The following is a 24,054-nucleotide window of genomic DNA, read 5'->3' as shown; positions in this document are numbered from 1 at the left end:
ATTTTAGTTTTTCAAATATCACTTGAAAATATAAGTCCACCCTGTTTGGGAAAAACACCTTCAGAACTTGTGTGGAAATCGGCAGTTTTTAGAAGATGGCAGCTCTAGTCTACAGATCCTGGACTTCAGCTGCAACATTTGCAGCCTGCAGCCAGCCCTACTCGCTTCAGACTGGCCCCCACAATCTGAATTGGCTCTGGCCAATCTATCCCGTTACTGTTCTGAATTCAGTGTTTTTTGTATACTGACAGACTCTCCCAGTTTGTCTTAAGTCTGAGGTCAAGGGAAGATTCTGTCAGCAACCAAGGACCTCTGTTCAGTCCTGAATGGCAGGTTTTTCCTCCAGTGACAGGGCTTGCCCCTATACTTGTGCTCCTAAGTGTAGTTATACACTAGATTGTCTAATTGTGGAATATGTTGTGTAGTGTATATATTGCACCCTTAAAGTTGTTTGCCCATTTCAAAAAAAAGAACATATAAAAAAAATAAGAACATATGACTAGCATATACTTGAACTCTTGGTGAAATTTAAATGTTAGTAAAATAGTATACCCATAAAAAAATAGAAAGAAAAAAAATATATACATATAAGTCCAGATTAGGACTTCACATTTCATAATATTTAGAAAAGCTATTTAGAAAGTGCTATTGAACCAAAATACATTTCATAATTACACTTTTTCTTCACTGAAGCTCTATACTTACCTCAAAAACATTTGTCTCCATTCACCCGTGTATAATACACATTAAGTCCCTAAAGTCCATTCATTTAATGGCTTAATATTTGCCTTCTGTTTTCATGCATTTTATATTTGTGGTCCTAGGCTGTGTACTATTTTTTCATCTTCTGAGTGTTAATTGATAAGTCAATAAAGAAACCACACACTTGCATCAACAACAAAAAAAATAAAAAGCAAGGAAGTAGTATGCTAAAATTTTTTGTAATGGAAAATAAAAAGAGCAAAGAGAGTATACAGATATATGAGGGTGAGTCAAAAATTATCCACACTCTGGCTGTAGAATTTATTTTAATGGCTTTTAGAAAAGACAAATACATCATTTTTTGACATAATCTCCTTGCTTTTCAATACACTTTGTCCATCTGTCAACAAGCTTTCATATTCCCTCATTAAAAAATGTTTTAGGCTGAGCTGTGAGCCACAAATGCACTGCTGTCTTCACTTCTTCATCAGAAGTGAATCTTCATCCTTATAGGGCTGCTTTCTGGGGACCAAACAGGGGAAAGTCCAATGGAGCAAGATCAGGACTATAGGGAGGATGCTTTAACACCTCAAAATGAAGTTTTTGCAGAATGTCGACAGCGTGGGCAGAAGTGTGCGGACATGCATTGTCATGCAAGATCACAGCGCCCTTGGATAGCAGTCCTCTGCGTTTAATCCAAAGTTTAGGCTTCAGCTCTTCAATAAGCATCTCTATCCATTCACACACACTTCTTTGCAACAAAACACTTTCTCCATACTGAGCACAAAATCTTTGATATATAATGGCACCAGGTACACCCTCAGACCACAGAGAAAAAATGAATCACTGCACGCTGCTCTTCTCTCATGCAAATCACAAGTGGGGCATCCATTTTTGCTCACACCGCAGTTACAAATGAACGGATGTAACACGTGCACACCTGCACAGCAGTGACTGGGGAGACAGTAGCCTTGAACGGAAAGTACTAAGACAGTATGGCCAATAGAAGTTTTAATATAACTGGGGTGTGGACAATTTTTGACTCACCCTCGTATATTTAATTGATTTAATTGCCTGGGTAGATAAAAAGATAGATGATAGGTAGAGAGAGAGAGAGGCTGCCTGTGTATCTTCCTGGAAAAATACACAAGAAACCTGGGAGTGGGTGGGGGCTGGATGCTGAATGATAGGAGTGGGAGGGAGGAAAAGATAAAGAAACTATAAATAGAAACAAACACAGAAGGCAGGAGCCAAAGTTGAACAAACAACACAATGTAATCTACTCCCCTTGTTCCTTTTTAGAGGCTTTTGTTTTTATTTTTATTTACTTTTTGGCAACATCACTGGCTTGTGGGATATTAGCTCCCCAACCAGGGACTGAACCCGCGTCCCCTGCAGTGGAGACTCAGAGTGTTAATCACTGGACTGCCGGGGAAATCCCATCTCCTTTTATCTTATTTTATTTTAATTTTTATTTTTTTGGTACATAAACAGGTGACTTACAACAAATGGAAATTTAAAGCACTACATTATGTATAAATAACATAGTAGATGAGCTATTTTTATTTATTTTTTTTTATTTTTATTTTTGAAGTGTTATTTCTTTTTTTTTTTTTTCCATCTCCTTTTAAATAGTACTATTGAATACATTTTATCTTCTACACGGATTCGATTTAGGGTCCCATCAAGGAAATCTGAAAAACATTGAAACCCAACAATCTGACCATAAACTAGGCTTCCCAGACAGGAGCTGGGTTGTAGATAAGTCTGCCAGTCACATGTGCTAAGGGCCTACTTTGCGCTTAAGATGGAAACATCACACGCAAAGACACATCACTAGCAAAGACAGTTTACAACCAATGCTTCACCATTCCCATTTTCAGTCTGTTGACATGTTTGAAATATTATAAATTATTGACTTAAAACACTACTACTTACAGCCATTTTCTTTGATCATTTGTGAGGCCTGTCTCGAGGAGAGAGCTAGGTTAACAGAACAAAGCCAAGGGCCAAAATGTAAGCTGAGAGTTGACAGGATGCCTCCTTCCCCAGGTGTTATCTTCTGAAACAAACTGGCTGAAGTTTGTAAGCACCAAGTCAGGTGCTGAGGTGCCCTGGGACAGATGGGCCCCTGAGAGCCTTTGGGTCAGACCTGCCCAACGTGGCCTTTGACCGGTGCTCTTCCCTGTCCTGTTTCACGTGGTGTGTCCATGTACACACCACTAGCCTCTGTGCCTAGGACTTTATACACCCTGGGCAGCTGGCCAGGGGCCTTGGTTTTGTTTACAGAGTTGCCTAATCTGATATTGATGTTTAGAAACACAGTCAGGCTTCTGGAGCCCAAACAAGGGAGAAACAGAGGCCCTTTGGCCTCTTCTGAGCCCCAGTGGACCCAAGAAGCACCATGAGATGATCCCAAAATTTCATGGCCAAATAGACTTGAAGTAACCTTCCCCAAGGCTGACAGGCAATCCTCAGAGGGGAAAATTATGGGGCCAGGCCAACCCTTACTGAGCACCCAGCGATGAGAAACTGGTCACTCCCGCCCGGGCTGGCCCGGGCAAACTGTGGGCTGGAATGGGCTGCCCGTGTCGCCTCCACACCCTCCTCCTCCCGGTGCCATCTGCTCCCCTGGCGACAAGGAGCCCTTGGCCTTGTGTTCTCCTGTGGCAGCCTTGCTTCTCTCTCAACTATTCCTCACCCCTCTTGCATCCAGCTGTGTGTTCCCATGGAGCCCCCAAATGAAACAGATTCAGGGCCCCCCGCAAACCAAGGTGGAATATCTGATCGTAATCTGCCCTCTGTCCACCAAGAAAATCCCCAAGTGCCAAGGCCTTAACTCAGAGGCGTGAACCTTCACGGTGGCCTTTATGGTCCCAGCTGGGGACCCGGGAGGGCCTGAGGCAGAGGGGCCTTCCCATGAGACTGTGTCCAAACTCTGGTACCCACTGCTCCTTCCAGTGCAGGGAAGGGCACCTGTGCCCTTTGATACCACCTCTGGCCACCCAGCCACAGTCCAGCACAGCCTCCATCTTGAGGGGCTTTCAAGTGTCCTGACCTGTTCCAGACGCTGATGTCCATGTGAGGAGTCAAGTGGGGTCATAGTCTTGGGCCTCCGCTGGTTTCTCTCAGACTCGACAGGGAGCAGGTGATGTGTTTGCCAAGAAGGATGAAGGTCGCTCCTCAGCCTGGGTCAGGCTCCGGCTCCATGAACCTGCTCTTCACATCAAGTCCCAGGCCTGCAGTCCCCGAGGGCCCAGGATCGGGGCCCTTCCAAAGCGGTTTCTTTGTATTTCTGTGTGACAGCCAACGCTGGGTTGTTCTACCATCTACTTCTGTTCTGTCCCATGTGGCAGCTGCCAGCCACACGTGACTACTGAACTGTGCCTAGTAGGAACTGAGATGCTGAGTATACAGCACACACCAGACATTTTTGGGGAGTAGGTTGGTACTATAACATTTATTAAAATATTCAGTAATGCTATGGGTTAGTAGAAACAGCAAAGAACCAAAGACTTAAAATGCAAGCTATGTAAAATCCCAACTAAAACCCAGTATCTAATGTACTCATTCATTAGCTAACTAAAAGCCCAAGAAAGAGAAGACACCCAATATAATAATACTACAAAACACTTGGCAATTTCAGTTATCAAAATTGTGGATTCTGCATTTTATATCCATTGAAGATGTGGTGCAGAATAAGAATGCAAAATATCACATTAATAATTGTATCCAGGGGACCTCCCTGGTGGCACAGTGGTTAAGATTCTGTGCTCCCAATTCAGGGGGTCCACGTTCGATCCCTGGTCAGAGAACTAGATCCCACATGCAGCAAAGAGTTCACATGCCACAACTAGGGAGCTGGCAATTTGCAACTAAGGAGCACACGTGCTGCAACTAAGACCTGGAGCGACCAAATGAAAAAAAAAGTGTCTAAAAATTCCATTCCATATGGAATCTAAATTATTTCATCATGTAGACTATAGTAATTTCAGGACTGTATTAAAAAATGCAAGCCAACGTAATATATAGTATGTCATAGTTGAGTTAATTGCTAATGAAAATACAAGGAATAACTTTGTTTCTGTTAAAATACAGGGAAAGGAATAGAATGTTATTCATTGTTAGAACTGAAAAGATGGGATACTGAATAAATGAAATTTTGTTCTGAATTCTTCGTTACTTACTAGCTAAATAAATTTTTATTTCAGTATTTCTTTTAAAAAATGTCTATTGAATGATAATATTTTGGACATTTGGGTTAAATATATCACTAATTCAACATGATTCGTTTTCAATTCCTTTTTCCTTTTTGTAACATGTAACTCCTGGAAGAGTCGATGTCTATGACTTGTCCTGCATTTCTATGGGATGGCGCTGGTCTGCTTGGTGACACTAAGAGCTACGGGTCTCAGAATTGCCTTCCTGTGTGGTTTCAAGGCAGAGCTGCCGAAAGGGAAGGTGCATGCGATGTGGGCAGCAAAGGTGAGCAAGCCACTGTGCTTTCAAGGTCATTGTTCGGTGGAGGTTGTGAGAGACAGACATGGGGAGCTGGTGGGTTCGGGTGAGTGCTTGCTCTTGGCCTGCAGGCAGCCCTCAGCCCTGACAGCCGGCCTTGCTGACCCACACGGACTCCAGGCCTTTTGCTGCAAACCCTCAGAGGGCAGCCACCAGGAGCCAAGAACCTCCCAGAGACATCTAGCCCGGCCCCTCCTTCGTCCTACGCCTTCTCCCACCACAGTGTTGGGTCTGATTCCCATAACTGGACCCGATTCCCCAATAACCCCTGAGGTTTTTCTACCCCGATGGCTACCCACTTCTCCGGAGGCACTGAGGCCTCACAGCCTAGTTCGATTGGGAGTTAAAATAACCAAAACACAAAACATAAAACATCTTGGTTAACGTATTGAAATACAACTGGACACGTCTCGGAAGCGGGAGGCCTGCCCTTGGCTGTCAGGCCTTCTTCCCAGGGCTGCTGAGGTGCCATTTCCTCCCATTCCACCCACCCCTGCTCAGGCTCCCCCTCCCCTTCACCGGCCCCCTTGCCACTGGCTGCTCCTTTCCTGGCCACAAGCTTGCCCACCTCCCTGCTGTTTTTAAAGCACCTGAAAGGAAAAGAACACCCTCACTCTCTCCTACAAATTTTAACGTGAGATCTACACTCACTGCCTCACCTTTGGATCCTATTTCAACACTCACCACTCCCAGAATTGCCGGGTGCAGGTCACCTATGGCCTAGTTTCCAAATCCATTGGCTTTTTTTCAGTCTTGCCCAACCTGACCTCAGAGCAGTGCTGGACACCATGGCCCAGTTTCTCTCCCTCCAGAACATTCTCTCTTCCATCCCCACCCCCTCACTGATATTCCCTGGCTCTTCTTTCTCTCCCAGTCCCTCCATCAGGTCTCCCCAGGGTTCTGACCTTAGCCTACGTCTCTCCTCACTTTATGACCTCTTGGAGCACTGTCATTCACTCTGAGGTATATTTAAACTCTTGTCTCCAAAGGAATGACTCCCAGATCTCTATCTTTCCAATACTCCTCACTGGAGGTTCCTCACTGGAGAGTCCCAAGTTCAATGTGTCCAAAATGAAACTCATCAGCTGTCCATCCTCTCCCAGTTTTCCCTCTTTAAGTAGTGTAGGGTAGTCCTGTTACAAGTGACTTTACGCAAATAAATGGACCTTTGAACAGATTTAAGAAAAGCCCAGGGCCTCAAGTGATGTCATTAGGACTTGGCCTCTCTCCGTTTTGCTTCACTCTGGGGCAGGCCCTCCCCACACACTGGTTCCCAGCAGCTCCAGGCTCATAGCTTCCAGGTTCAAGTCCATTGGAAAGAAAGCATCTCCTCCTGGTAACTTCCGCCTAAGTCCCTAGATTCCCTCTGATTGGACCACATAGCCATTCTAGAACCAATCCCTATATCCAGGGATAGGACCGCACTGATTGGCAATTGGATTATACACAATCCAATTGCTTCTGGTCAGGCAACAGTGGCGCTTCCCCTTCCCACAAACACCCAGTCAATGTACTGGCTGGATTCTTTTTTCTTGTCTCTTGTTTTCTCTTTATTTCCTTACTTTAACCCCTTCTTATCTTCTCATGCCTGGACGATCTGAATAGTTCCCGAAGGAGAACGTCTCCCTTTGGTCACTTCTGTTCCATCCATCCTGCACACCACCAACAAGGTTATCTTTTTAAAGCTTGGACTGGATATCACCTTTTTGCTGAGCACTATGTCAAGATTCATCCCTGTGGTTTTGTGTGTCAGTAGTTCACGTCTCTTGCTGAGTAGAAGCCTACCCTCTTACTCTCCAGTGTGTTTATCCATTCACCTATTGACAGACGTGTCCCCAGGACTTGGCTATTATGATTAAACATTTGTCTATAAACCTTTGTGTGGATGTATTTCCATTTCTCTTGAGTACATATGTAGGAGTAGAACTGCTGGATCATATGGTGAATGTATGTTTAGCTCTTTGAGAAACTGTCACGCTGTTTCCCAAACTAGTTTCACTATTTCACACTCCTGCCAGCAATGTGCCTCACGTTCTTGCCAGTACTTGCCATCGTCATATTTTTAACCTTTATTCTACAGGTGTGTAGTGGTATTTCATTGTGGTTTTAATTTGCATTTCCTTGGGAGTGGGTTATTGCACATTTTTCTTGTGCTTTTGTGTATTTCTTTTGTGAAATGTTTGTTGAGATGCTGGCTTATTTTCAATTGGGTTTCATGATTTAATGCATTAGTTTGCTAAAAAACTGTTAAGAAATTTTGCATCTATATCCATGAGGGATATTGGTCTTTAGTTTTCTCACAAAAATTCTGTTTATTTTTGGTATCAGAGTAATGCTAACCTCAGAAAATGATTTGGAAAGTGCTTTCTTCTCTGTTTTCTGAAAGGATTTGTATAGGATTGATATCAATTTTTCCTTAAATGTTTGATGGGATTCACAAGTAAAGCCATCTAGGCCTGGAGTTTTCTTTGTGGGAAGGTTTTTAATTACAAATTTAGTCTCTTTAATAGATATAAGGCTGTTCAGATTTTCTATTTCTTCTGTCAATTTTGGTAATTTGTGCCTTTCAAGAAATGTGTCCATTTTATCTCAGTTGTCAGATTTAAAAGCAAAAAGTTGGGACTTCCCTGGTGGCGCAGTGGTTAAGAAGCCACCTGACAATGCAGGGGACATGGGTTCGATCCCTGGTCCGGGAAGATCCCACATGCTGCAGAGCAACTAAGCCTGTGCGCCTCAACTACTGAGCCTGTGCTCTAGAGCCCAAGAGCCACAACTATTGAGCCCACATGCCACAACTACAGAAGCCCAAGCACCTAGAGCCCGTGCTTCACAACAAAAGAAGCCACAGCAATAAGTCCACGTACCGCAACAGAGTAGCTCCCGCTCCCTGCAAGTAGAGAAAGCCCATGTGCAGCAACAAAGACCCAACACAGCCAATAAACAAATAAATAAATATATTTAAAAAAAAGCAAAAAGTTATTCATTATATCTCCTTGTTATCCTTTAAATGTCTATATGATCTGTAATGATGTCCCTTTTTTCTTTTTTTCACTGTGGAGTATTTGGGGCAGGGGGTAGGGGGATGAAAAGAGCCAAATTCTAACCTTCCACAGTAGGAAATCAAGTAGGTAACACCTCTGATGGGAAGAAATCAAGAATAGGTGGTAAAAACATGGTATTTAGAAAAAGTGGAGGTAAATACAAGAAGAAATTGGAAAAGAGTTGAAAGTAACTGCCTCTGTGGACAGGATAAGTGTGGGGTGGGGCATGGTGGGACAAAGGATGTAAACAGTTCATTCTAAACTAGCTCCAAGTTCAAGTTCGGGGTTCTTTCATTCTAGATCTTGCCTCTCACTTGCCTTTCTCTCCCCTAATTCAGGCTGCACTGAAGATGTGCTCCTTGCTGCAATCCTTCAGTGAACTCCTCTTATTAGCATCATTAAGGGCCTTGGCTCAGTCTGGTTTCCCTGGTTGTCAGATCCAATTCCTATTCCATGTGCAGAGATGGCAGACCTGGACATCCCCAAGGGTCCTTACCTTGGGCCAGTGGTATACCTGGTGTACTTGAAACCCAGAGGGTCATTTTTTAAACACTTCCTTACTTGATATGACAAAATCATCATGAACAAAATAATAGCGACAAGAATTGCAGACAGTGAAAAAATTTTATTGAACTTTTAAAATACATAATTATGCCAGTAAAAATTAAATAAGTATCATAGTACAAAATAGGGTACAACTACTTAATCTTTTTATATGTGTATAATATTTATATATTTACTTAATGGTTTTAATTTAGATTATTTTGGTTATAGGCCTATATATAAAATGTTTATTTAAATAATTGCCCAGTAAGTGAATTTTAATAAAATCAACACATCTGCAAAAGGTACAATTTGAGCAATAAATCATATGATGGATGTTATGCTTGATTTTCTTTCTCTGCTTCATTCGTGAACTAAAATTTGCACATTCCAAACAAAAATATTACACTTCATAGTCTGCACTGTTTCACTGTTTAATATTTTAAACACCAATAAAAACTGTAAGTGGTTACCATAGAATGACAGAATTAGAGCAATTCAAGTTTTTTGCTTCATCTTTACAATTACTGTCTGTTATCATTTATTTCAAATACGTTATTTAATGCAGGGATATGTGGGAACACAGGGGTTGGAGACATTACCTGTGCCCCAAGGAGGCTTGAACGATTCCAAAACAGTAGAATTTCGTCTCCAAATGAGGGTGTGAAGCTGAGTTTGTGTGTGGTGGGCCTACGGCACACCTGGGAGTTCTCAGAATTAATTTCCATGTAGAATACATGCTTTATTAAAGGATAAGTTATATAAATGTGCTAATTTGAAGCTTCCATATGTATTATTAAAACTCAACAGAACTTAGACCTACTGAAGATGTTTAAGTGGAGGAGAATTTTATCACAGGTCTTGTTTAGAATTGCCAAGTGCATGGTGACAGAAAGCAGACTGGCTTCTAGTCTTAATTTCCTGATTGTTTTTTAATCGTCTGCAGGCAGCCAGGTGACCACTTCCACCCTTAGTAGGTCACAGTCATGGGCCCACCATTCAATGGCCACTGTGTCACAGGGAAGGACACTCACTGCCTCTGCTCGACCCGCCGTCCACACCTCACCTTCTCACCTTAGCTTCTGCTTCCACAATCCCTACAACACTTTTCTTACAGGCAGTGTCCTCTCCACACTGCTGAATCCAGCACACAGCTTACTGGGCTTTTCAGCATCATCCACCCAGATGACCACGTCCTCTCTCTAGAAACATTCTCTTCTGCTTTTCCACCTATGTGTCCATGAGCTCTTTCCCAGTCTCCTTCACTGTTCACACTCCTACCCACACCCATTAAATGTTGGCATCCCCAGGGCCTGGTCCAGCCCCTCTTCCCCTCTCCTGTCCTACTCTCACTAGCATTCTACCAACTCGCATTCCACCAAACACCGCTCACAGGCAAGCCGTTCTCTCTCATGCTCTAAACTGCCTACTTCCCATTTCCGCTCAACAGGTCACTGACAAAGCGAATATGCCCATAACCTAAGACATTCATTTATTCATTTGACCTTCAACAAATATGTAACTGTCAGTAAATGGACACTAGCCATAAACATCCAGCTCTTCCTCCAATGCTCTCCCATCTTGGTAACCACATCTTCAGTCACCTGGTTACTTAAGCTGGAGACCCAGGAATGGCCCTTGATACCTCTTTCCCCCTCATCCTCTGCATTAAATCAGTCCCTCTGTCTCATCTATCCTTCCTCGAAAACATATCCCAAGTCTCTGTACCTCTCTCTGTCTCCAACCCCCACTCCTGGTCCAAGCTGCCATCGTTTCTTTTCTTATCTTTTTTTAAAATTTATTTATTGGCTGCATTGGGTCTTTGTTGCTGCGTGTGGGCTTTTTCTAGTTGCGGCAAGTGGGGGCTACTCTTCGTTGCAGTGTGAGGGCTTCTCAGTGCGGTGGCTTCTCTTGTTGCTGAGCACGGGCTCTAGGCACACAGGCTTCAGTAGCTGTGGCACGTGGACTCAACAGTTGTGGCTCGTGGGCTCTAGAGCACAGGCTCAGTAGTTGCGGCACATGGGCTTGGTTGCTCCGTGGCATGTGGGATCTTCCTGGCCCAGGGCTCAAACCCCTGTCCCCTGCATCGGCAGGCGGATTCTTACCCACTGTGCCACCAGGGAAGCCCCGCCATGGTTTCTCACCTGGACCACTGCAGCGACCTTCCTCCCTTCACTCTTCCTACTCATTTGCTATTTTGCAGCCAGAGAGGTATTTTTGGAGATGCCAATCTTACATGAAAGCCTCTGCTTAAAACCTTTCCCCCATGTGATTTACAGAGTCCAACAGGATCTGGCCCCATCTCTCCAGGCCCATCTTGCTGCACTGCAGCCCGTCTGGAGATCCTGGTCCTTCACGTGCCGAGCAGCTCCTCACCTCTAGGCTGTCACACGTGCACCACCCTTTCCTCTGCCTTCCGGGCTCAGACTACCCTCCTCTTCCCCAGTGAAGCCTTCCCTGCCCCACCCTGAGGTCCACTAGCCCAGTGAGGGCAGTGAGGGTGTCACCCTACTCACTGCCTATCCCTGGCACCCAGTCCTGAGGCTGGCCCCCAGGTAGATGTTCACAGCAAGGGCTGGCAGTGCTTCCCTGTTGCTGGAGGGACTCTGGAGGCAGAGTCACCTGTGCCGTCTGGGAACACACCCAGGGATGGGTGGTCTCTGTGGACAAACCATCAGAGTGGAGAGTTGCCTTTCCGCGGGCTTGGCCCAACTTCCCAGAAGTCCCCATGTACCCTGAAGAGAAGCATCTCAGGAAAGCATACCCCAAAGACAGGACTTTTCCCCCTAAAGCTGCCCTGAGAGTCGTGTCAGCACCTCCTCCACTTCCCTCTCCTCCCCACACCACTCCCTGAAGGGGTTCACACGCCCACCCCACGGCTTCCAAGGGTCGAATTGGTCTAGATTCGCATATTTCCTCCAAAGCAAAGCTACCCACGACTTTATTGTGCTTTTGAGTCAGACCAGAATACGCATGAGGTGTGAAGTTTTATTACCCCCTGGAAACTGTTTACACCAGGCGAGCTGCTTGGTAAGGACTGTGGGGACACACATCCTGGCTTGTCTGAGAGCATGGAGTGGGTGGGCGCAGGGCTGGCAGCTCTGTGGGGCCATTGTTTCAGCATCAAATCCTTCTACAGTTCCAGCTGGATTACTCAGAGGCAGCTTCATTAAGGCTGCTGTGTTTTCTTCTTTCTCCTTTCTTCTAACTTTGTTTATTTTAAGTACCTAACGCCGTTCCAGAGGAATACAGAGAACTTGCTTTTCAGGCCGCTCTGAAGATGTAGGTCAGAGCTTTCTTACAGAAAAATAAGTAAAATCATACAGGATTTGATTAATATAGTCTATAAACTTCTATCTGTAAGTATGTATGTGTCTGTCCGTCCGTACGTCCATCCATCCATCCATCCCTCTATCCTACCTATCTACCTATACTTATCTTTCTTTATGTGCCTCAAAGAGAATATACTTTTGTTTCACATGCTCCTTGAACATTTATAAAAACTGATCAAGTAATTGGACAAAAAGAAAACCACAATAGATTTTTTAAAATGTAGAAAACTTCAGGTGATGTTTGCTAATTATAATCCAATAAAATTCAAAATAGCTAATTTAAGGATACTTTTTTTTTAATGTTTAGAAATTACAAACACATACCTAGGTAGTTCTTAGATGAAAGAAGGATCAAAAGTAAATTAAAAACTACACAGGGACTTTCCTGGTGGTCCAATGGTTAGGACTCCAAGGGAGGAGGGGCGGGTTTGATTGGGGAACTAAGATCCCATGTGTCACGAGGTGCCGCCAAAAAAAAAACTACAGAGAAAGCAATAAAAGAACTCTTAGTACCAAAATCTATGTGATAATGCTGTATTTTGGAAAAAATTTCTAACCCTAAAATGTCATCATTATTCAAGAAGATAGGTGAAAAAGAAAAAACTAAACTAAACTAAATACCTATCTTAGAAAGAAAGAAAACAACAGTAAAGATAAATCCAAACAAGCCAGGTGGGAGAAACAAAAGATTAAAGGTACAATCAATAGAATAATAAAAGCAAAGTAGCAAAGAGAAACCAATCCCAAGCTGGTTCTCTGAAAAGAACAGTAACTTCCTCAAAAACTTAAGGGAGAAAACAAAAGTAAAAATACGCAATATTAGGAATGAGAAAGGAGAAATAAGCAGACATAGGAGGTATTTAATCTTTAGAGAATACATACATATCTATGGAGACAAACTTAAAAAACCTGAGAACTGGTTGATTTTTAAAAACTAAATATGCTACCAAAATTCACCTGTGCAACAACGGGAAACGTGACTACTCCAATCAGCAAGAGGGCACAGGGGTGGGTGGGAAGGGTTGAAGATTAAAGGGAACCCACTGAAAAAGATTTTAGAACCTGATGGGTTTGTGGCCTACTTTCATCTAACTTTTAAAAACTACAACTGGCAATTCTGATGTGATTTAAGTACTGCGAGCCACAGAACATGGCCAAGAGATCTCCAATCCATTTCATGAAGGCGGCATAATTTTAATTCTAAAATCTGATGAAGATACTACACAAAGAGAAAATTATAGACCCCCTCTCACTATAAAGATGCAAAGACTCAAAATACTAGCAAAAAGAACCAGGAAATGTATCAAAAGAATAACAGGTTAACACATTATGACCAAATGGGGCTTATTCCAGGGACTGAGGGTGGTATGATACCAGGAAATCTATTAATATAATGTATTTCATTTTTTAAACATTAAAGGAGAAGAAACAATATGGTCTAAATAATAGATGCCGAAAGGGCTTTTGCTGTAATTCAAGAGCCATTCCTAACTTAAATTCCTAAACACAAATGACAAGAGGGTCGGATTCACTGCTGGTAATTCACTAAAGAAAGAATGAGATGGGACTTTGTCCCCGTCAGACGGGTTAACCGTTCTGGTGGGGACCCAGGGAGAGGGCACTTGGGCCGCAGCCCTCTACAACCCCACTGGCATTTTTGGAAAGTGATCTTGTGTGTACCCTCAGAGACAATGGGCTGCTGGGAATCTACTGCACAGACATAAAACTGGTGTATAAGCATGTAAACAGGAGGGTGTCTATTGTAGTGCTGGTCTTAGGGGGCAGGTGGGGTAGCCTGAGAACCAAGTGAATGACCTTCAATACAGGAATCGTTGAGACCACACAGAAGATTCACACCATCAATTGTGCTGCATTTAAGGGGACAGAGCTATACCAACCTGAGGGTAATACTGAGAAGGTGTAGAAAAGTGTATGATTCCAACTGGATGAAAACAAATGTTGGGGATGATATATGACTATGTCTGTGTTCTCTGTATATAATTAATTACACGAGCACAGTGAGAACACAGGCTATCCACAAGGTTTTGAAGTGGAGTTGGGAGGGATGTGGGGTGGGGGGGCGAGGAGCAACAGCTGTCCTCATATGCTGTAACACAGATACGAAATTATCTTTCTGTTTTGTGTTTGTGTGCCAAAATTTTAAACGTGAGGTCTAAAAGTTTCCACAAGATTATTCCGCAGCAAGTTCCCTGCTTCTTCCTCTGGTGTCTGCAATTGCTTCAGGTACCTCCCAGCCAGAGACGCAGCTTGGACTAGCACCTGCTCCTCAGGACCCGGTCTCCATAGCGACCTGGTATCCGAGTTCGGGGGAGGAGCGCCCAGTGCCCTTTCTGTGCCCTGCCGTGCTGGTAGAGCTGGTCTTCAGATGCTGTCCCCCTGTCCCGGGAGCCCCTGAAATATTCTACTTGTGTTCTGGTCTGGGGGTGTGAGTCTCACCTCCCAGGCCCCTCCCGCGGAGCAGAGGCACAGGCTTTAGATGCTTCACTTTAGGACAGCCCCGCCCTTCCTGAAGAGCTTGGATTCCTGTTTGACGCTGGGTTCTGACTGGCTCTCGTTGGGTGCAAGTGGGTGATGGTGGACGGGGTAGTTGAACGGGGGAGCGTTTCTAGATGAAATCCAATTCTTTGCCTATCCCACGCTGAACCGTGCAGCTGAATGTGACTGGAGAAAAACGCCACCAGGTTGCCTGGTCTCACTTGAAGTTCCTGATCACCAACCTCAAATGGGCCCGTATGTTGGCTGGCAGACAGACATCCCATACCTCCCTGCTCTGTTCACTTTCCCGTTATCCTAAATGACTGTCTTCTACCTCTCCTGTTTCCAAACCTCCATCCCCTCCTGCCCCATCCTCACTCTGCTGATCTCCCTGGGAAAAAAGAAGAAACCAAATGAGAATCTCCTGTAGTTTCGACCTCATCTGCCCATCTCCCCGGCCAGTCAGCCTCTCTTCACCCCGTTATTATCACCCCTTCTCTCTTGAAGCACCAGCAATCTCTCTCCTTCCATTTATGGCCAGATTACCCCAGAGAGTTGTCAACATTCGTTTTCTCCAACCTCTCTCCATTTTTCTCTTGAGTCTACATATCCAGCCTTAACCCCTCCCCCCCACCCCACTCCACTGAAACTGCTCTTAGAAAGATCTCCAGTGGCCTCATGTTGTGAATCGAGTATTAGGTGTTGGTCCTCATGCTACTTATCTGCAGCCTTTGACAGTTAATCTCCCTCCTCTGGACCTTTCTGGACTCGGCTTTCTGGGCCCCATGCCCGCCTGGTTTCACACCCATCTCTGGAAGGCGCTGCTCCATCTCCTTAGCTGGCCCCCTCCATCTTAAACTTCAGGGACCCCCAGGGCTCAGATCTGGGACCTCTTTTCTTTGCAGCCCACCCACCACCTCCTTTGAGGATTTCATCCAGGCACCACCTGTCACTTGCATGATGACGCCTTTGGCCTGGACTCATCCCTGAAACTGCAGACTCCAATGCCCGGCTGCCTTCTTGACCTGTCCAGTGACATCAAGGAGGCCCTTGAACTTAACGAAACCTGCTCCTGCTGAAGTCTCCTTCTCAGAAATGACAGCTTCCATCCTGCAGGGCCTGGACCAGGAACCTCAGAGCGGTGAGGCAAGTGCAGCCAGCACGCAGCCTGGCTCTGGGCAGTCAGGCGAGGCCCACAATGCAGGGCTGGCCTGGGAATGTGCTTCCCCAGAGCAAGGGAAAGGCTGCGTGTGACTGTGCACGCTGCAGTACGTTTGGCATTTGTCATTGGTGATGGTTCTAGAATCTAAGGGACAGCAAGAAACCAGAAAGAAACAACATGTTTGGAAGTCAACAGAGCATTTTATTCCACAGGAAGAAAAATAACGACTCTGATATGAGAAACGGATTCAAGAGTCTCAACAGATGGGTGACTGTAAGAGTGTTCACACGGTGGAGACCCCAGACACTTTATTTTCAGAATTTTATCAAGCAGATACTATGGTATTTTGAGGCACAGATGATGCTTAAAAGCAAAGTGGCCCAGGAGCCTTCTGAACACTGAGGTGTGTCCCCACCATGCAGTGGAGGCACTTGGGCCACTAAGAGGCCATATTCCTGTTTCCCAGTTGGTGGTGAGCAGGCCTGGGTGCAGGAAGCACTGACCTGCCAGCCTTTCTGGTGGGCGAGGAAAGCAGCTCTCCTCAGACAGCAACGTGGCCAGCTGTGCTGGGTCAGGGCATCAAGGGGGCTTTGCTTTCTGCTTGCCCAATTTCTCCTGATTCATTTTATTTCATTTTCCTTGGAGAGGAACTGGGTACTCGAGGCAGCAAGAAAATCGGTAGAAATTATCATAACAAAGTCTCAGACATCGCTGGCTAAATACCAATTTAAAAACAAATGGGGCATTCACGAGCCAGGGCCAGGGCCTGCTTCCTCCAAAGCTTTGGACTTTTTCCTGACAAACCAGGAAACTATGTCCAAAGCCCCTGAAACCTCTCACTACGCCTGGCACGAGGACTGCGAGGGCAGAGGGACCTTGAGAAACTCTTAGTTGGCACCAACCCCCAATGTCCCCAATTTGGTCTTTCGATCCCATTTTAACTTCTGCCTCTTCTAAGGCACAGATGTCAGAGGGGGTTGTGCAATCGGGAGATGAGCAGCTCTTCCGAAGGTTGATTAGATTTAGAGAGGAGCCAGGAGGAGGGCATCTGAACACCCCTGTGGCGTCTCCTGGAAGCAGCACCCACAGAGCAGCCCTCAACCAGCTTCCCATGGGCAGAGCTGCAGAGAACACCACTGGCTGCTGGGCCCAAAGGCAGGCTTCCTCAGTAACACCAAGCCCCTCAATCCAACAGAACCTCCCAGGGACTTGACTCCAGGAAGTGACAGATGCGCACTGATGCAATGAGAGTCTCATCGTTAAGAGATCACGGTCTCAGGCAATGGGTTACTGATGACAAAACCACACGCCAAACTTGTGGGGTGCGGAGCAGGAGGCTGGTGAGGAAGATGAGAACCTGCAGGAGTCTGGCCACACTGGGCACCACGGCTGCTGCCCAGCAAAACCAACCAACCGGCCCACCAGAGACCCGCCCTGACCTTCAAAAGCCAGGTTCAGGTTCTGCAGTCCACGAACTCAGAGTTCAGTGGAGACCATATACAAATCCTGGAGTTCAGAATGAGCCCTGAAAACACTATTTTGCCAAAGCACTAAGCACTTGGGTTATAGTTCCCTGCACGCACGCGCGCGTGCACACGCACACACACACACACACACACACACACCCCACCCCCCACCCCCCCCCAAGTGGGGAGGGAAAGACAGATTAGCTTCATTTGTGTCTTGGAAGGATCTGGGTCATGAGTTGTAAATGCCAAAACCTTCCACACATCCACTGATCCGATGAGTCCTTTCAGATCTTAGCTACATGTGACATGGTTGTAGAGACTGAGCAGATTTATTAAAATAAAAATTTAAAAATCACAAGGCTAGTCATTCATTCTAGAGTGAGGCCTTCCCCTCCCCAACTTGGTTATTCCTTACAGAAAAGAGAAACCACAGAAATAAGACCCAGGAAGGAGAGGGCACTCGGTCCAGGCCTCGCCTCTGGTGGAATTTAAAACCAAGGGCAAGAGATATTTTGGCCAAATCTTGGCCCGAAACTTACAAAAACAGCTTTTGAGTACTCAGATTTCATTCCCTTTTCTAAGACTTTCTCCTTCCCCCTTCCCATCCCAGTGCTACCGCCACCGTGTCCCCAGGGCTGTGGAGCTGGGTGGCTGCCTGTGGCTTTATTAAGGGGCAAAGAGTCCCAGGGCCTTCTCCTTTGCTGCTGCCGCTCAGGAGGGGGAATATCTTTACTGTGGGTTTTTGATAAATTTGTGGATTTTGATTTGTTAAACAGTTCTATGGGATTTCTTTCCCTTCTAAGTTACCAGAGCCTACCAATGTTCCAAACTGGCCTCTATGCTGATAACCCAGGAAAAACATACAATGCTGGTGTGTGTGTGCGTGGTAACAGAACACACCTCAGAGTTTTACCTCAAAGTTTGGCAAGACTAGGCGGGAGAGAGCCAGAGAGACAGGCGGATAAAAAACAATGCGTGACGCTCTAAGAACCATCTTTAAACCGGGGGAGAAACGACTAAAGGATGCACCCGAGCCACTCCCCTTGGCCTCGTCATGGGCGCTCCAGCCTGGGTGACCAACGGGTTTCGAAGGCGTCACTCTTGACGCACCTGCCACCTCCCCTCAGCCCACCCGACTGAACACTCTCGTTTCCCAAACTAAGGCATAACATGCAGCAGCTTTCAAGAATCCCTCTTCATGGACAGTACCCTGAATTAGATGTATAGAATTAGTGCAATCGAAGATCCAATATAATTTTATATTACTTTACAATTAACAAACCTTTACACACATCACAGGCCCTGTTCAGAAATGCTCCTATATATTTACAAACACACAGTTGTACATATATATACATGTTAACAAAATACAGGGCAATCTAAAAATTAGATTGATCTCAGGATGCTTTCTTTTTTTAAACGTTATTCAACCAATGCCTTTTAAAAATTACTTCCCCACAGTCTGAAGTAACCCCCTGCCCCACAAATTAATACGGTTCCATTTGTATCCCCCCCATCAGTGTTTACTTTCCCTCTTGATAGCATTCCCCCGAACTTTATTCTGGTTTCCAATAATCTAAGCTAAGCCCAAGGGCCTCTCTCTTCCTGACTGGTTTGGGGTCTGCATCTGGGAGCGTCCCTCCAGCAGCTGGGGTTTCTCAGGAGTCCAGCTCCAACTGCTCTTGGTTTTCATTGAGTCTTAACATAAGTTGCTGTTCATAGTAAAGGCTCTTTGCATAGTTTATTTCTTGTGATAACTTGATAGCGAGGACCTCTGATTTCACATGGACCTGAAGAAAAGGACAGAGTGAGTAACCTGCTCCCAAGGTGGGAAACCAAACAGAATCGCAGGACACAGGCCATTGAAATCCACCCAGGCAGCAGCTCCCGGCCTGACCGCCGATCAGAACAGCATGGGTGTACTTGTAAGAAACAGACCCCCAGGCCCTGCTGCTGGTTCATGCTGATTCCAGGTCTGGGGTGGATCACTGGAATCTGTATCTTTACCTTACCCCCCAGGGACTGTGCAGCCGACCACAAAATCCCCCGACATTTGGGCTCCGAGAGGTGTGAGGGTCAGCTGAGGTGTGGCTAAGCAAGAACAAAGACTTGGGGTCCAAATCTGAAGTCTGGGGATGGTCAAAGCACACAAATGCCTCGAGGCCTTTCTTATCAAGAAAGCTTACTTGCCATGAAAGGGCGAAAGTGCAGCTGGGCAAGGCTCCCCACCTCCAAGAGGAACTTGTGGAAATACTCAGGCTTTTGGGTGTTAACTCGATTAATCTACCAGCCCTAACCTAAGCCAGCGACCCCAGGGGAGCCTGCACAGGCCAAACCAAACCCCAGCGCATTCCTGGGCAGGGAGAAGGTCAAGGCAGAGAGGCCCGGCACCGCTGGCCGCTGCTTCTGACCTGTGGGGAGGCTGAGATAAGCAGGCCACTTTGAATGGCTCGCCATGCTCGAGTGCAGGCTTGAAAATCCTAGCATTCCACGTGAAAAATGAGCAGGACTAACACCTGGGTTTCAAGAAAAGACTCCAAGTTAGAACATGGCTGGAAACGGGGTCCCTCACACGTGCTTCTGCTGAGCCAACGACAGCCCCTCTGGGTGGAGGTGGCAAGGCGGTCCAGGCGGCCAGTTCTGGAGCCGCCTGGACACGTGGGTGTGAACCCCAGCTCCTCCTGGTGTCAGCCGGATGACTCTGAGCAAGTCACCTGTCCTCACCAAGCCTCCTCACCAGTCAAGTGGGGACGATGGCAGTACAACATTAAATGATCTGTAAGTACTTAGAATCCAGCCTGGCACATAGAAGCCCTGAACGAATGCTGGGTATTTAATAGGAACGACGTTACCGAAAAGTCCTGCCATAATGCAAGTGTAAATTATACTTACAAATATTTACTGAGCTTTCACTCTGGGTAGGGGCCCATGCTAGATATTGCTTCTTTGTGCAGGAAAACAGTTTCCAATTATTCTAGAGGGGAAGCAATGAAGAAGCCAACGTGTGCTCTAATGCCTTCTTAGATTCAATGCGCTGAATAGTCCCATTTTAGGAATAAAACACCCGTGTGCATCATGTCAGCTGATTGGAGGCAGTCATCCTGCCCGAGCTGTATGGATGGGAAACCGAGGCACAAGCCTTGAGCAACCTACCCGGGTCATCAGCAGTGGTGCTGGGAGGGTGGCATCGCCCCACCCCCCACCCACACTGAGTGCCTTCTGCCTGCGGGACGAAGAAGCAGGACCCCCGGGAAGCATAACAGCCCAGCCTAAGCCTCACGCACCGCAAACGCTTTTCTGCAGAGACGCGTCAGCAGGGCAGCGGTGCCGAGGAGACAGGTCGGGGTGCACTCACCATCGGCTTCTGGTGGGAAGGGCCGGGGATGGACACCCCACTGCTCGTGTTCACGGCCTTCTTGGTCACCTGCACATACACCTTCCCGTGGTCTTTGGAGACGAGGCAGTGGTAGAGATCATCATACTTGACTTCCAGGAAAATGGCCTCTCGATCTACGTAGTCTCCACTTTTCAGGAAGTAGACAGCCTTGGAGGAGATGAGCACACAGTAGCTGTCGATGTTCTCCACGGCTATGAAGCTGCAGAGGGAGACGGGCTGTGAGAGGGCTGCAGGAGGGGGCCAAGGCTCCAACCTTGAAGCCAGGCTCCCTCCCTCACTACATCTTGGGCAGGCGGCTCACCCACTCTGGGCCTCCATCTCCCCGTGTGTAAATTAGGAATAAAAGTGACACAGGGCTGCGGTGAGGCCAGTGTGTAAAAGCACAGGGCATTATGTAGGGGGCTGGGTAAATATGACCTACTGTATCAACGAGAGAAACAATTCTGTGGCCTTTTCATAGCCTAAGGCTTAGAGAAAACTGTAGCAGTGCTCTGTTGGGCAGGAGAGAGGAAGAAAATACAATGCTTTGAAATGCCGACTCTAGTAGCAGCTGAGAAGGCTCATTGTGAAGGTGGGGTTGGCGGCGGCTGACGCGGGGCTGGAAGTCGCAGGCAGGGGTGATGGAGATGGAAGGGGGGGAAGTGGAAGTCAATGGGTCACCAACCTGGATGCCGCGAGAGGACGGCACACCTTCTCGATTTGCACACCTACGTCTACTTCCTTTCTGTCACATTTCTAATGAGGTCACCCAGTCTCAGCTCAACACCTCCAGGGACAGGGCACTGACTGGTGAGACCACCATCGCGTTCTCAGAACTCAATTGTTAGAAAGTGCTATTTTAGGTAAAGCTGGAATCTTGATTTTCGTAAACTCTCAGTCATCACTTCTAGGGGCTTTAGGGCCACTCAGAAAAAAATCTCTTCTTCTTCCCTGGAGCCCCAGATTTAAAGTGGAGATTTATGCATGGCAAAGCTCTCAGCTCGGCTACTGAATGAAGAGCAGTGACCCTTGGAAAGCGCCGTGACAGCTCTCCCAGGCCTGGCTGCCTCCAGCGCATCTTGTGACAGCCTCCCACAATGGGGCAGCCACACTGGGGATGGCGCAGGAGAGCGGGTGATGGCGAGAATGCTGAGAGCTGACGACAGGCTGGCCGTCAAGCCCAGGCCCCCTGGGACTTGATGCCCGAGAAGAACTGCCACGCCGCACTGCTCGGAGCCGAGGCTCCCCTGCAACAGCGTGGGGACCGGGTCCCAGGACAGCTTTGTCTAAGCATCAGCAGTCGCCAAGCTCTGATGGGATGGAGCAGGCCTGCCTGCTGCTGGACAGGCTGGTTCTCTCTCAGTCCCAAGCGGGCGCCAGTCCCCTCGTCCACCTTCTGGGCTGAGAGAGCCCCCCACTGTGAACACACCTTGTCTCCCAGCCCGTCTACCTCCTCCCCAGCCCGAGGATTCACAAGTTCTCACTGAAGCTTCCCCAGAAACACCCCAACCCTGCCCCCACTTCTGAATGCTTCCTTGCTTACCTCCAAGAGCACTGCCAAGCACTTACTCGTTCTCATTTTGTTTCCTGGATAAGTATTCAGCTCTCTGACTAAGCTGATGTAAGAGTGGGGTCCACACCCTACGCCCCCCCCTCCCCCCACCATGTCTCTCTGCACACCCACCACTGAGTCAGCTACCCCCTCAGTACTCAGGAAAAATCTGCCCGGTTCCAGTTGCCATTTTAATTACAGCCTCACATGACAAAAATTGGGGTTTATTGTTCTATTCTAACTGGTTGGCAATGCCAAGAATGTAGACTTGTAAAGTCCCGATGCCAAAATTAGAAATACCCAGCAGCTTTTGGTGTTCAGGCCACTTAGCACAGAATTTCCCACATCCCAGGCTCTGACAGCATCCAGGGGGCAGCAGTATCACTTAAAGAAACCGAATGAAATCGAAAATAGCTGGTCCAGGGAAAGAAGAGGTGACAGAAAGAGACAGACAGGGAGACAGAGAGAGACGGAAAAAAGCTTCCTGACAAAGAGAGGAAGGATCACAGGACCACCTAGAACTTGCTAGGAAACTAGCTTAAAAACTGAAAATGGCCGAGGGCTTCTGAGCACAGGTGGGCCGGGCATATGGCGACTGAGGCTATAATGGGCTCTCAGAGGAGATCCCCAAAGTTGGCCACTGCAATTGAGATGAGAGCAGGACTGCATTAAAAATCCAACTGACCATAATCCCAAAAGAAACATGTACCATAATGTTTATTGCAGCACTATTTACAATAGCCAGGACATGGAAGCAACCTAAATGCCCATCAACAAATGAATGGATAAAGAAGATGTGGCATATATACACAATGGAATATTACTCAGCTATAAAAAGGGATGAGATGGAGCTATATGTTATGAGGTGGATAGACCTAGAGTCTGTCATACAGAGTGAAGTAAGTCAGAAAGAGAAAGACAAATATTGTATGCTAACTCACATATACGGAATCTAAAAATTGTACTGACGAACTCAGTGACAAGAATAAGGACGCAGATGCAGAGAATGGACTGGAGAACTCGAGGTTTGGGAGGGGGCGGGGGGTGAAGGGGAAGCTGAGACGAAGCGAGAGAGTAGCACAGACAAATATATACTACCAACTGTAAAACAGATAGCCAGTGGGAACTTGTTATATAACAAAGGGTGTTCAACTCGAGGATGGAAGATGCCTTAGAGGACTGGGAGGGGGAGGATGGGGGGGACTCGAGGGAGGGTGGGGGGGGAGTCGAGGGAGGGAGGGAATACGGGGATATGCGTATAAAAACAGATGATTGAACTTGGTGTACCCTCCCCCAAAAAACATAAATTAATTAAAAAAAAAATCCAACTGAGATTGTTGCCTTTCCTCTGGTCCAGCACAGGATGGGGTACTTCTATTCCGTCACCTGTGCCCCCCTCTCACCCTGCTTAGTACCTGCTGTCGCGGACATTTACACAGAGCCTCTAAGAGGGCCAAGGCCTTCCATCCGGGCAGCTGCTCTTATACCCGGGCCGAGCGGCTGACATTATTAGTGCCCTTTCCAAACCGGACCTCTTTAAAACAGACTCCCTTCCAAGAGGCCATAGGTGGTGCAAGTCCTCCATCAGGCCGGAACAACTTCTGTTCTGGGTGGAAGGAAGGAGGAAGGATGGCTCCGAGCTGGGATGCTCTACTGAAAGTTGCTCCACACAGTGGAGGAAACACAGGCTGAGCGGGCAGGAAACCCACCAGGCTGGGCAGCTCTGGCCAAGCCAGCTGCTGTCTTTGTGGCTCAGTTTCTTCATCTGATAGAGACCATACCACCTGCCAGGTTCCGTCACAAAGTCAGTAAACCCATGGTCAAAATTCCAAGTCAAAAGAACTCAGGTCCATTACAGAAACA

The 24,054-nt window shown here is 46.7% G+C and overlaps 1 protein-coding gene across 4 annotated transcripts in view; it reads right to left on the bottom strand.

The window, feature by feature from the left end:
• Positions 1-15,981: 15,981 nt before the first annotated feature.
• The window catches only part of VPS13D (vacuolar protein sorting 13 homolog D), a 236,908-nt gene continuing 228,835 nt past the window's right edge, over positions 15,982-24,054 (bottom strand). For all 4 annotated transcript variants that reach the window (XM_057696680.1, XM_057696624.1, XM_057696634.1 and 1 more), the window contains 2 exons: positions 20,619-20,859; positions 15,982-19,053 (listed from right to left, as the gene is read on the bottom strand). In XM_057696680.1, coding sequence (XP_057552663.1) covers positions 18,922-19,053; positions 20,619-20,859 — 373 coding nt within the window. In that variant the 3' untranslated portion in view covers positions 15,982-18,921. The remainder of the gene's footprint in view (positions 19,054-20,618; positions 20,860-24,054) is intronic.

This window comes from Hippopotamus amphibius, chromosome 1, assembly GCF_030028045.1.
Source record: "Hippopotamus amphibius kiboko isolate mHipAmp2 chromosome 1, mHipAmp2.hap2, whole genome shotgun sequence".
Taxonomy (NCBI): domain Eukaryota; kingdom Metazoa; phylum Chordata; class Mammalia; order Artiodactyla; family Hippopotamidae; genus Hippopotamus; species Hippopotamus amphibius.
Note: the sequence above shows the minus strand (reverse complement) of the source record. Positions and strands in the feature narration are given on the sequence as shown.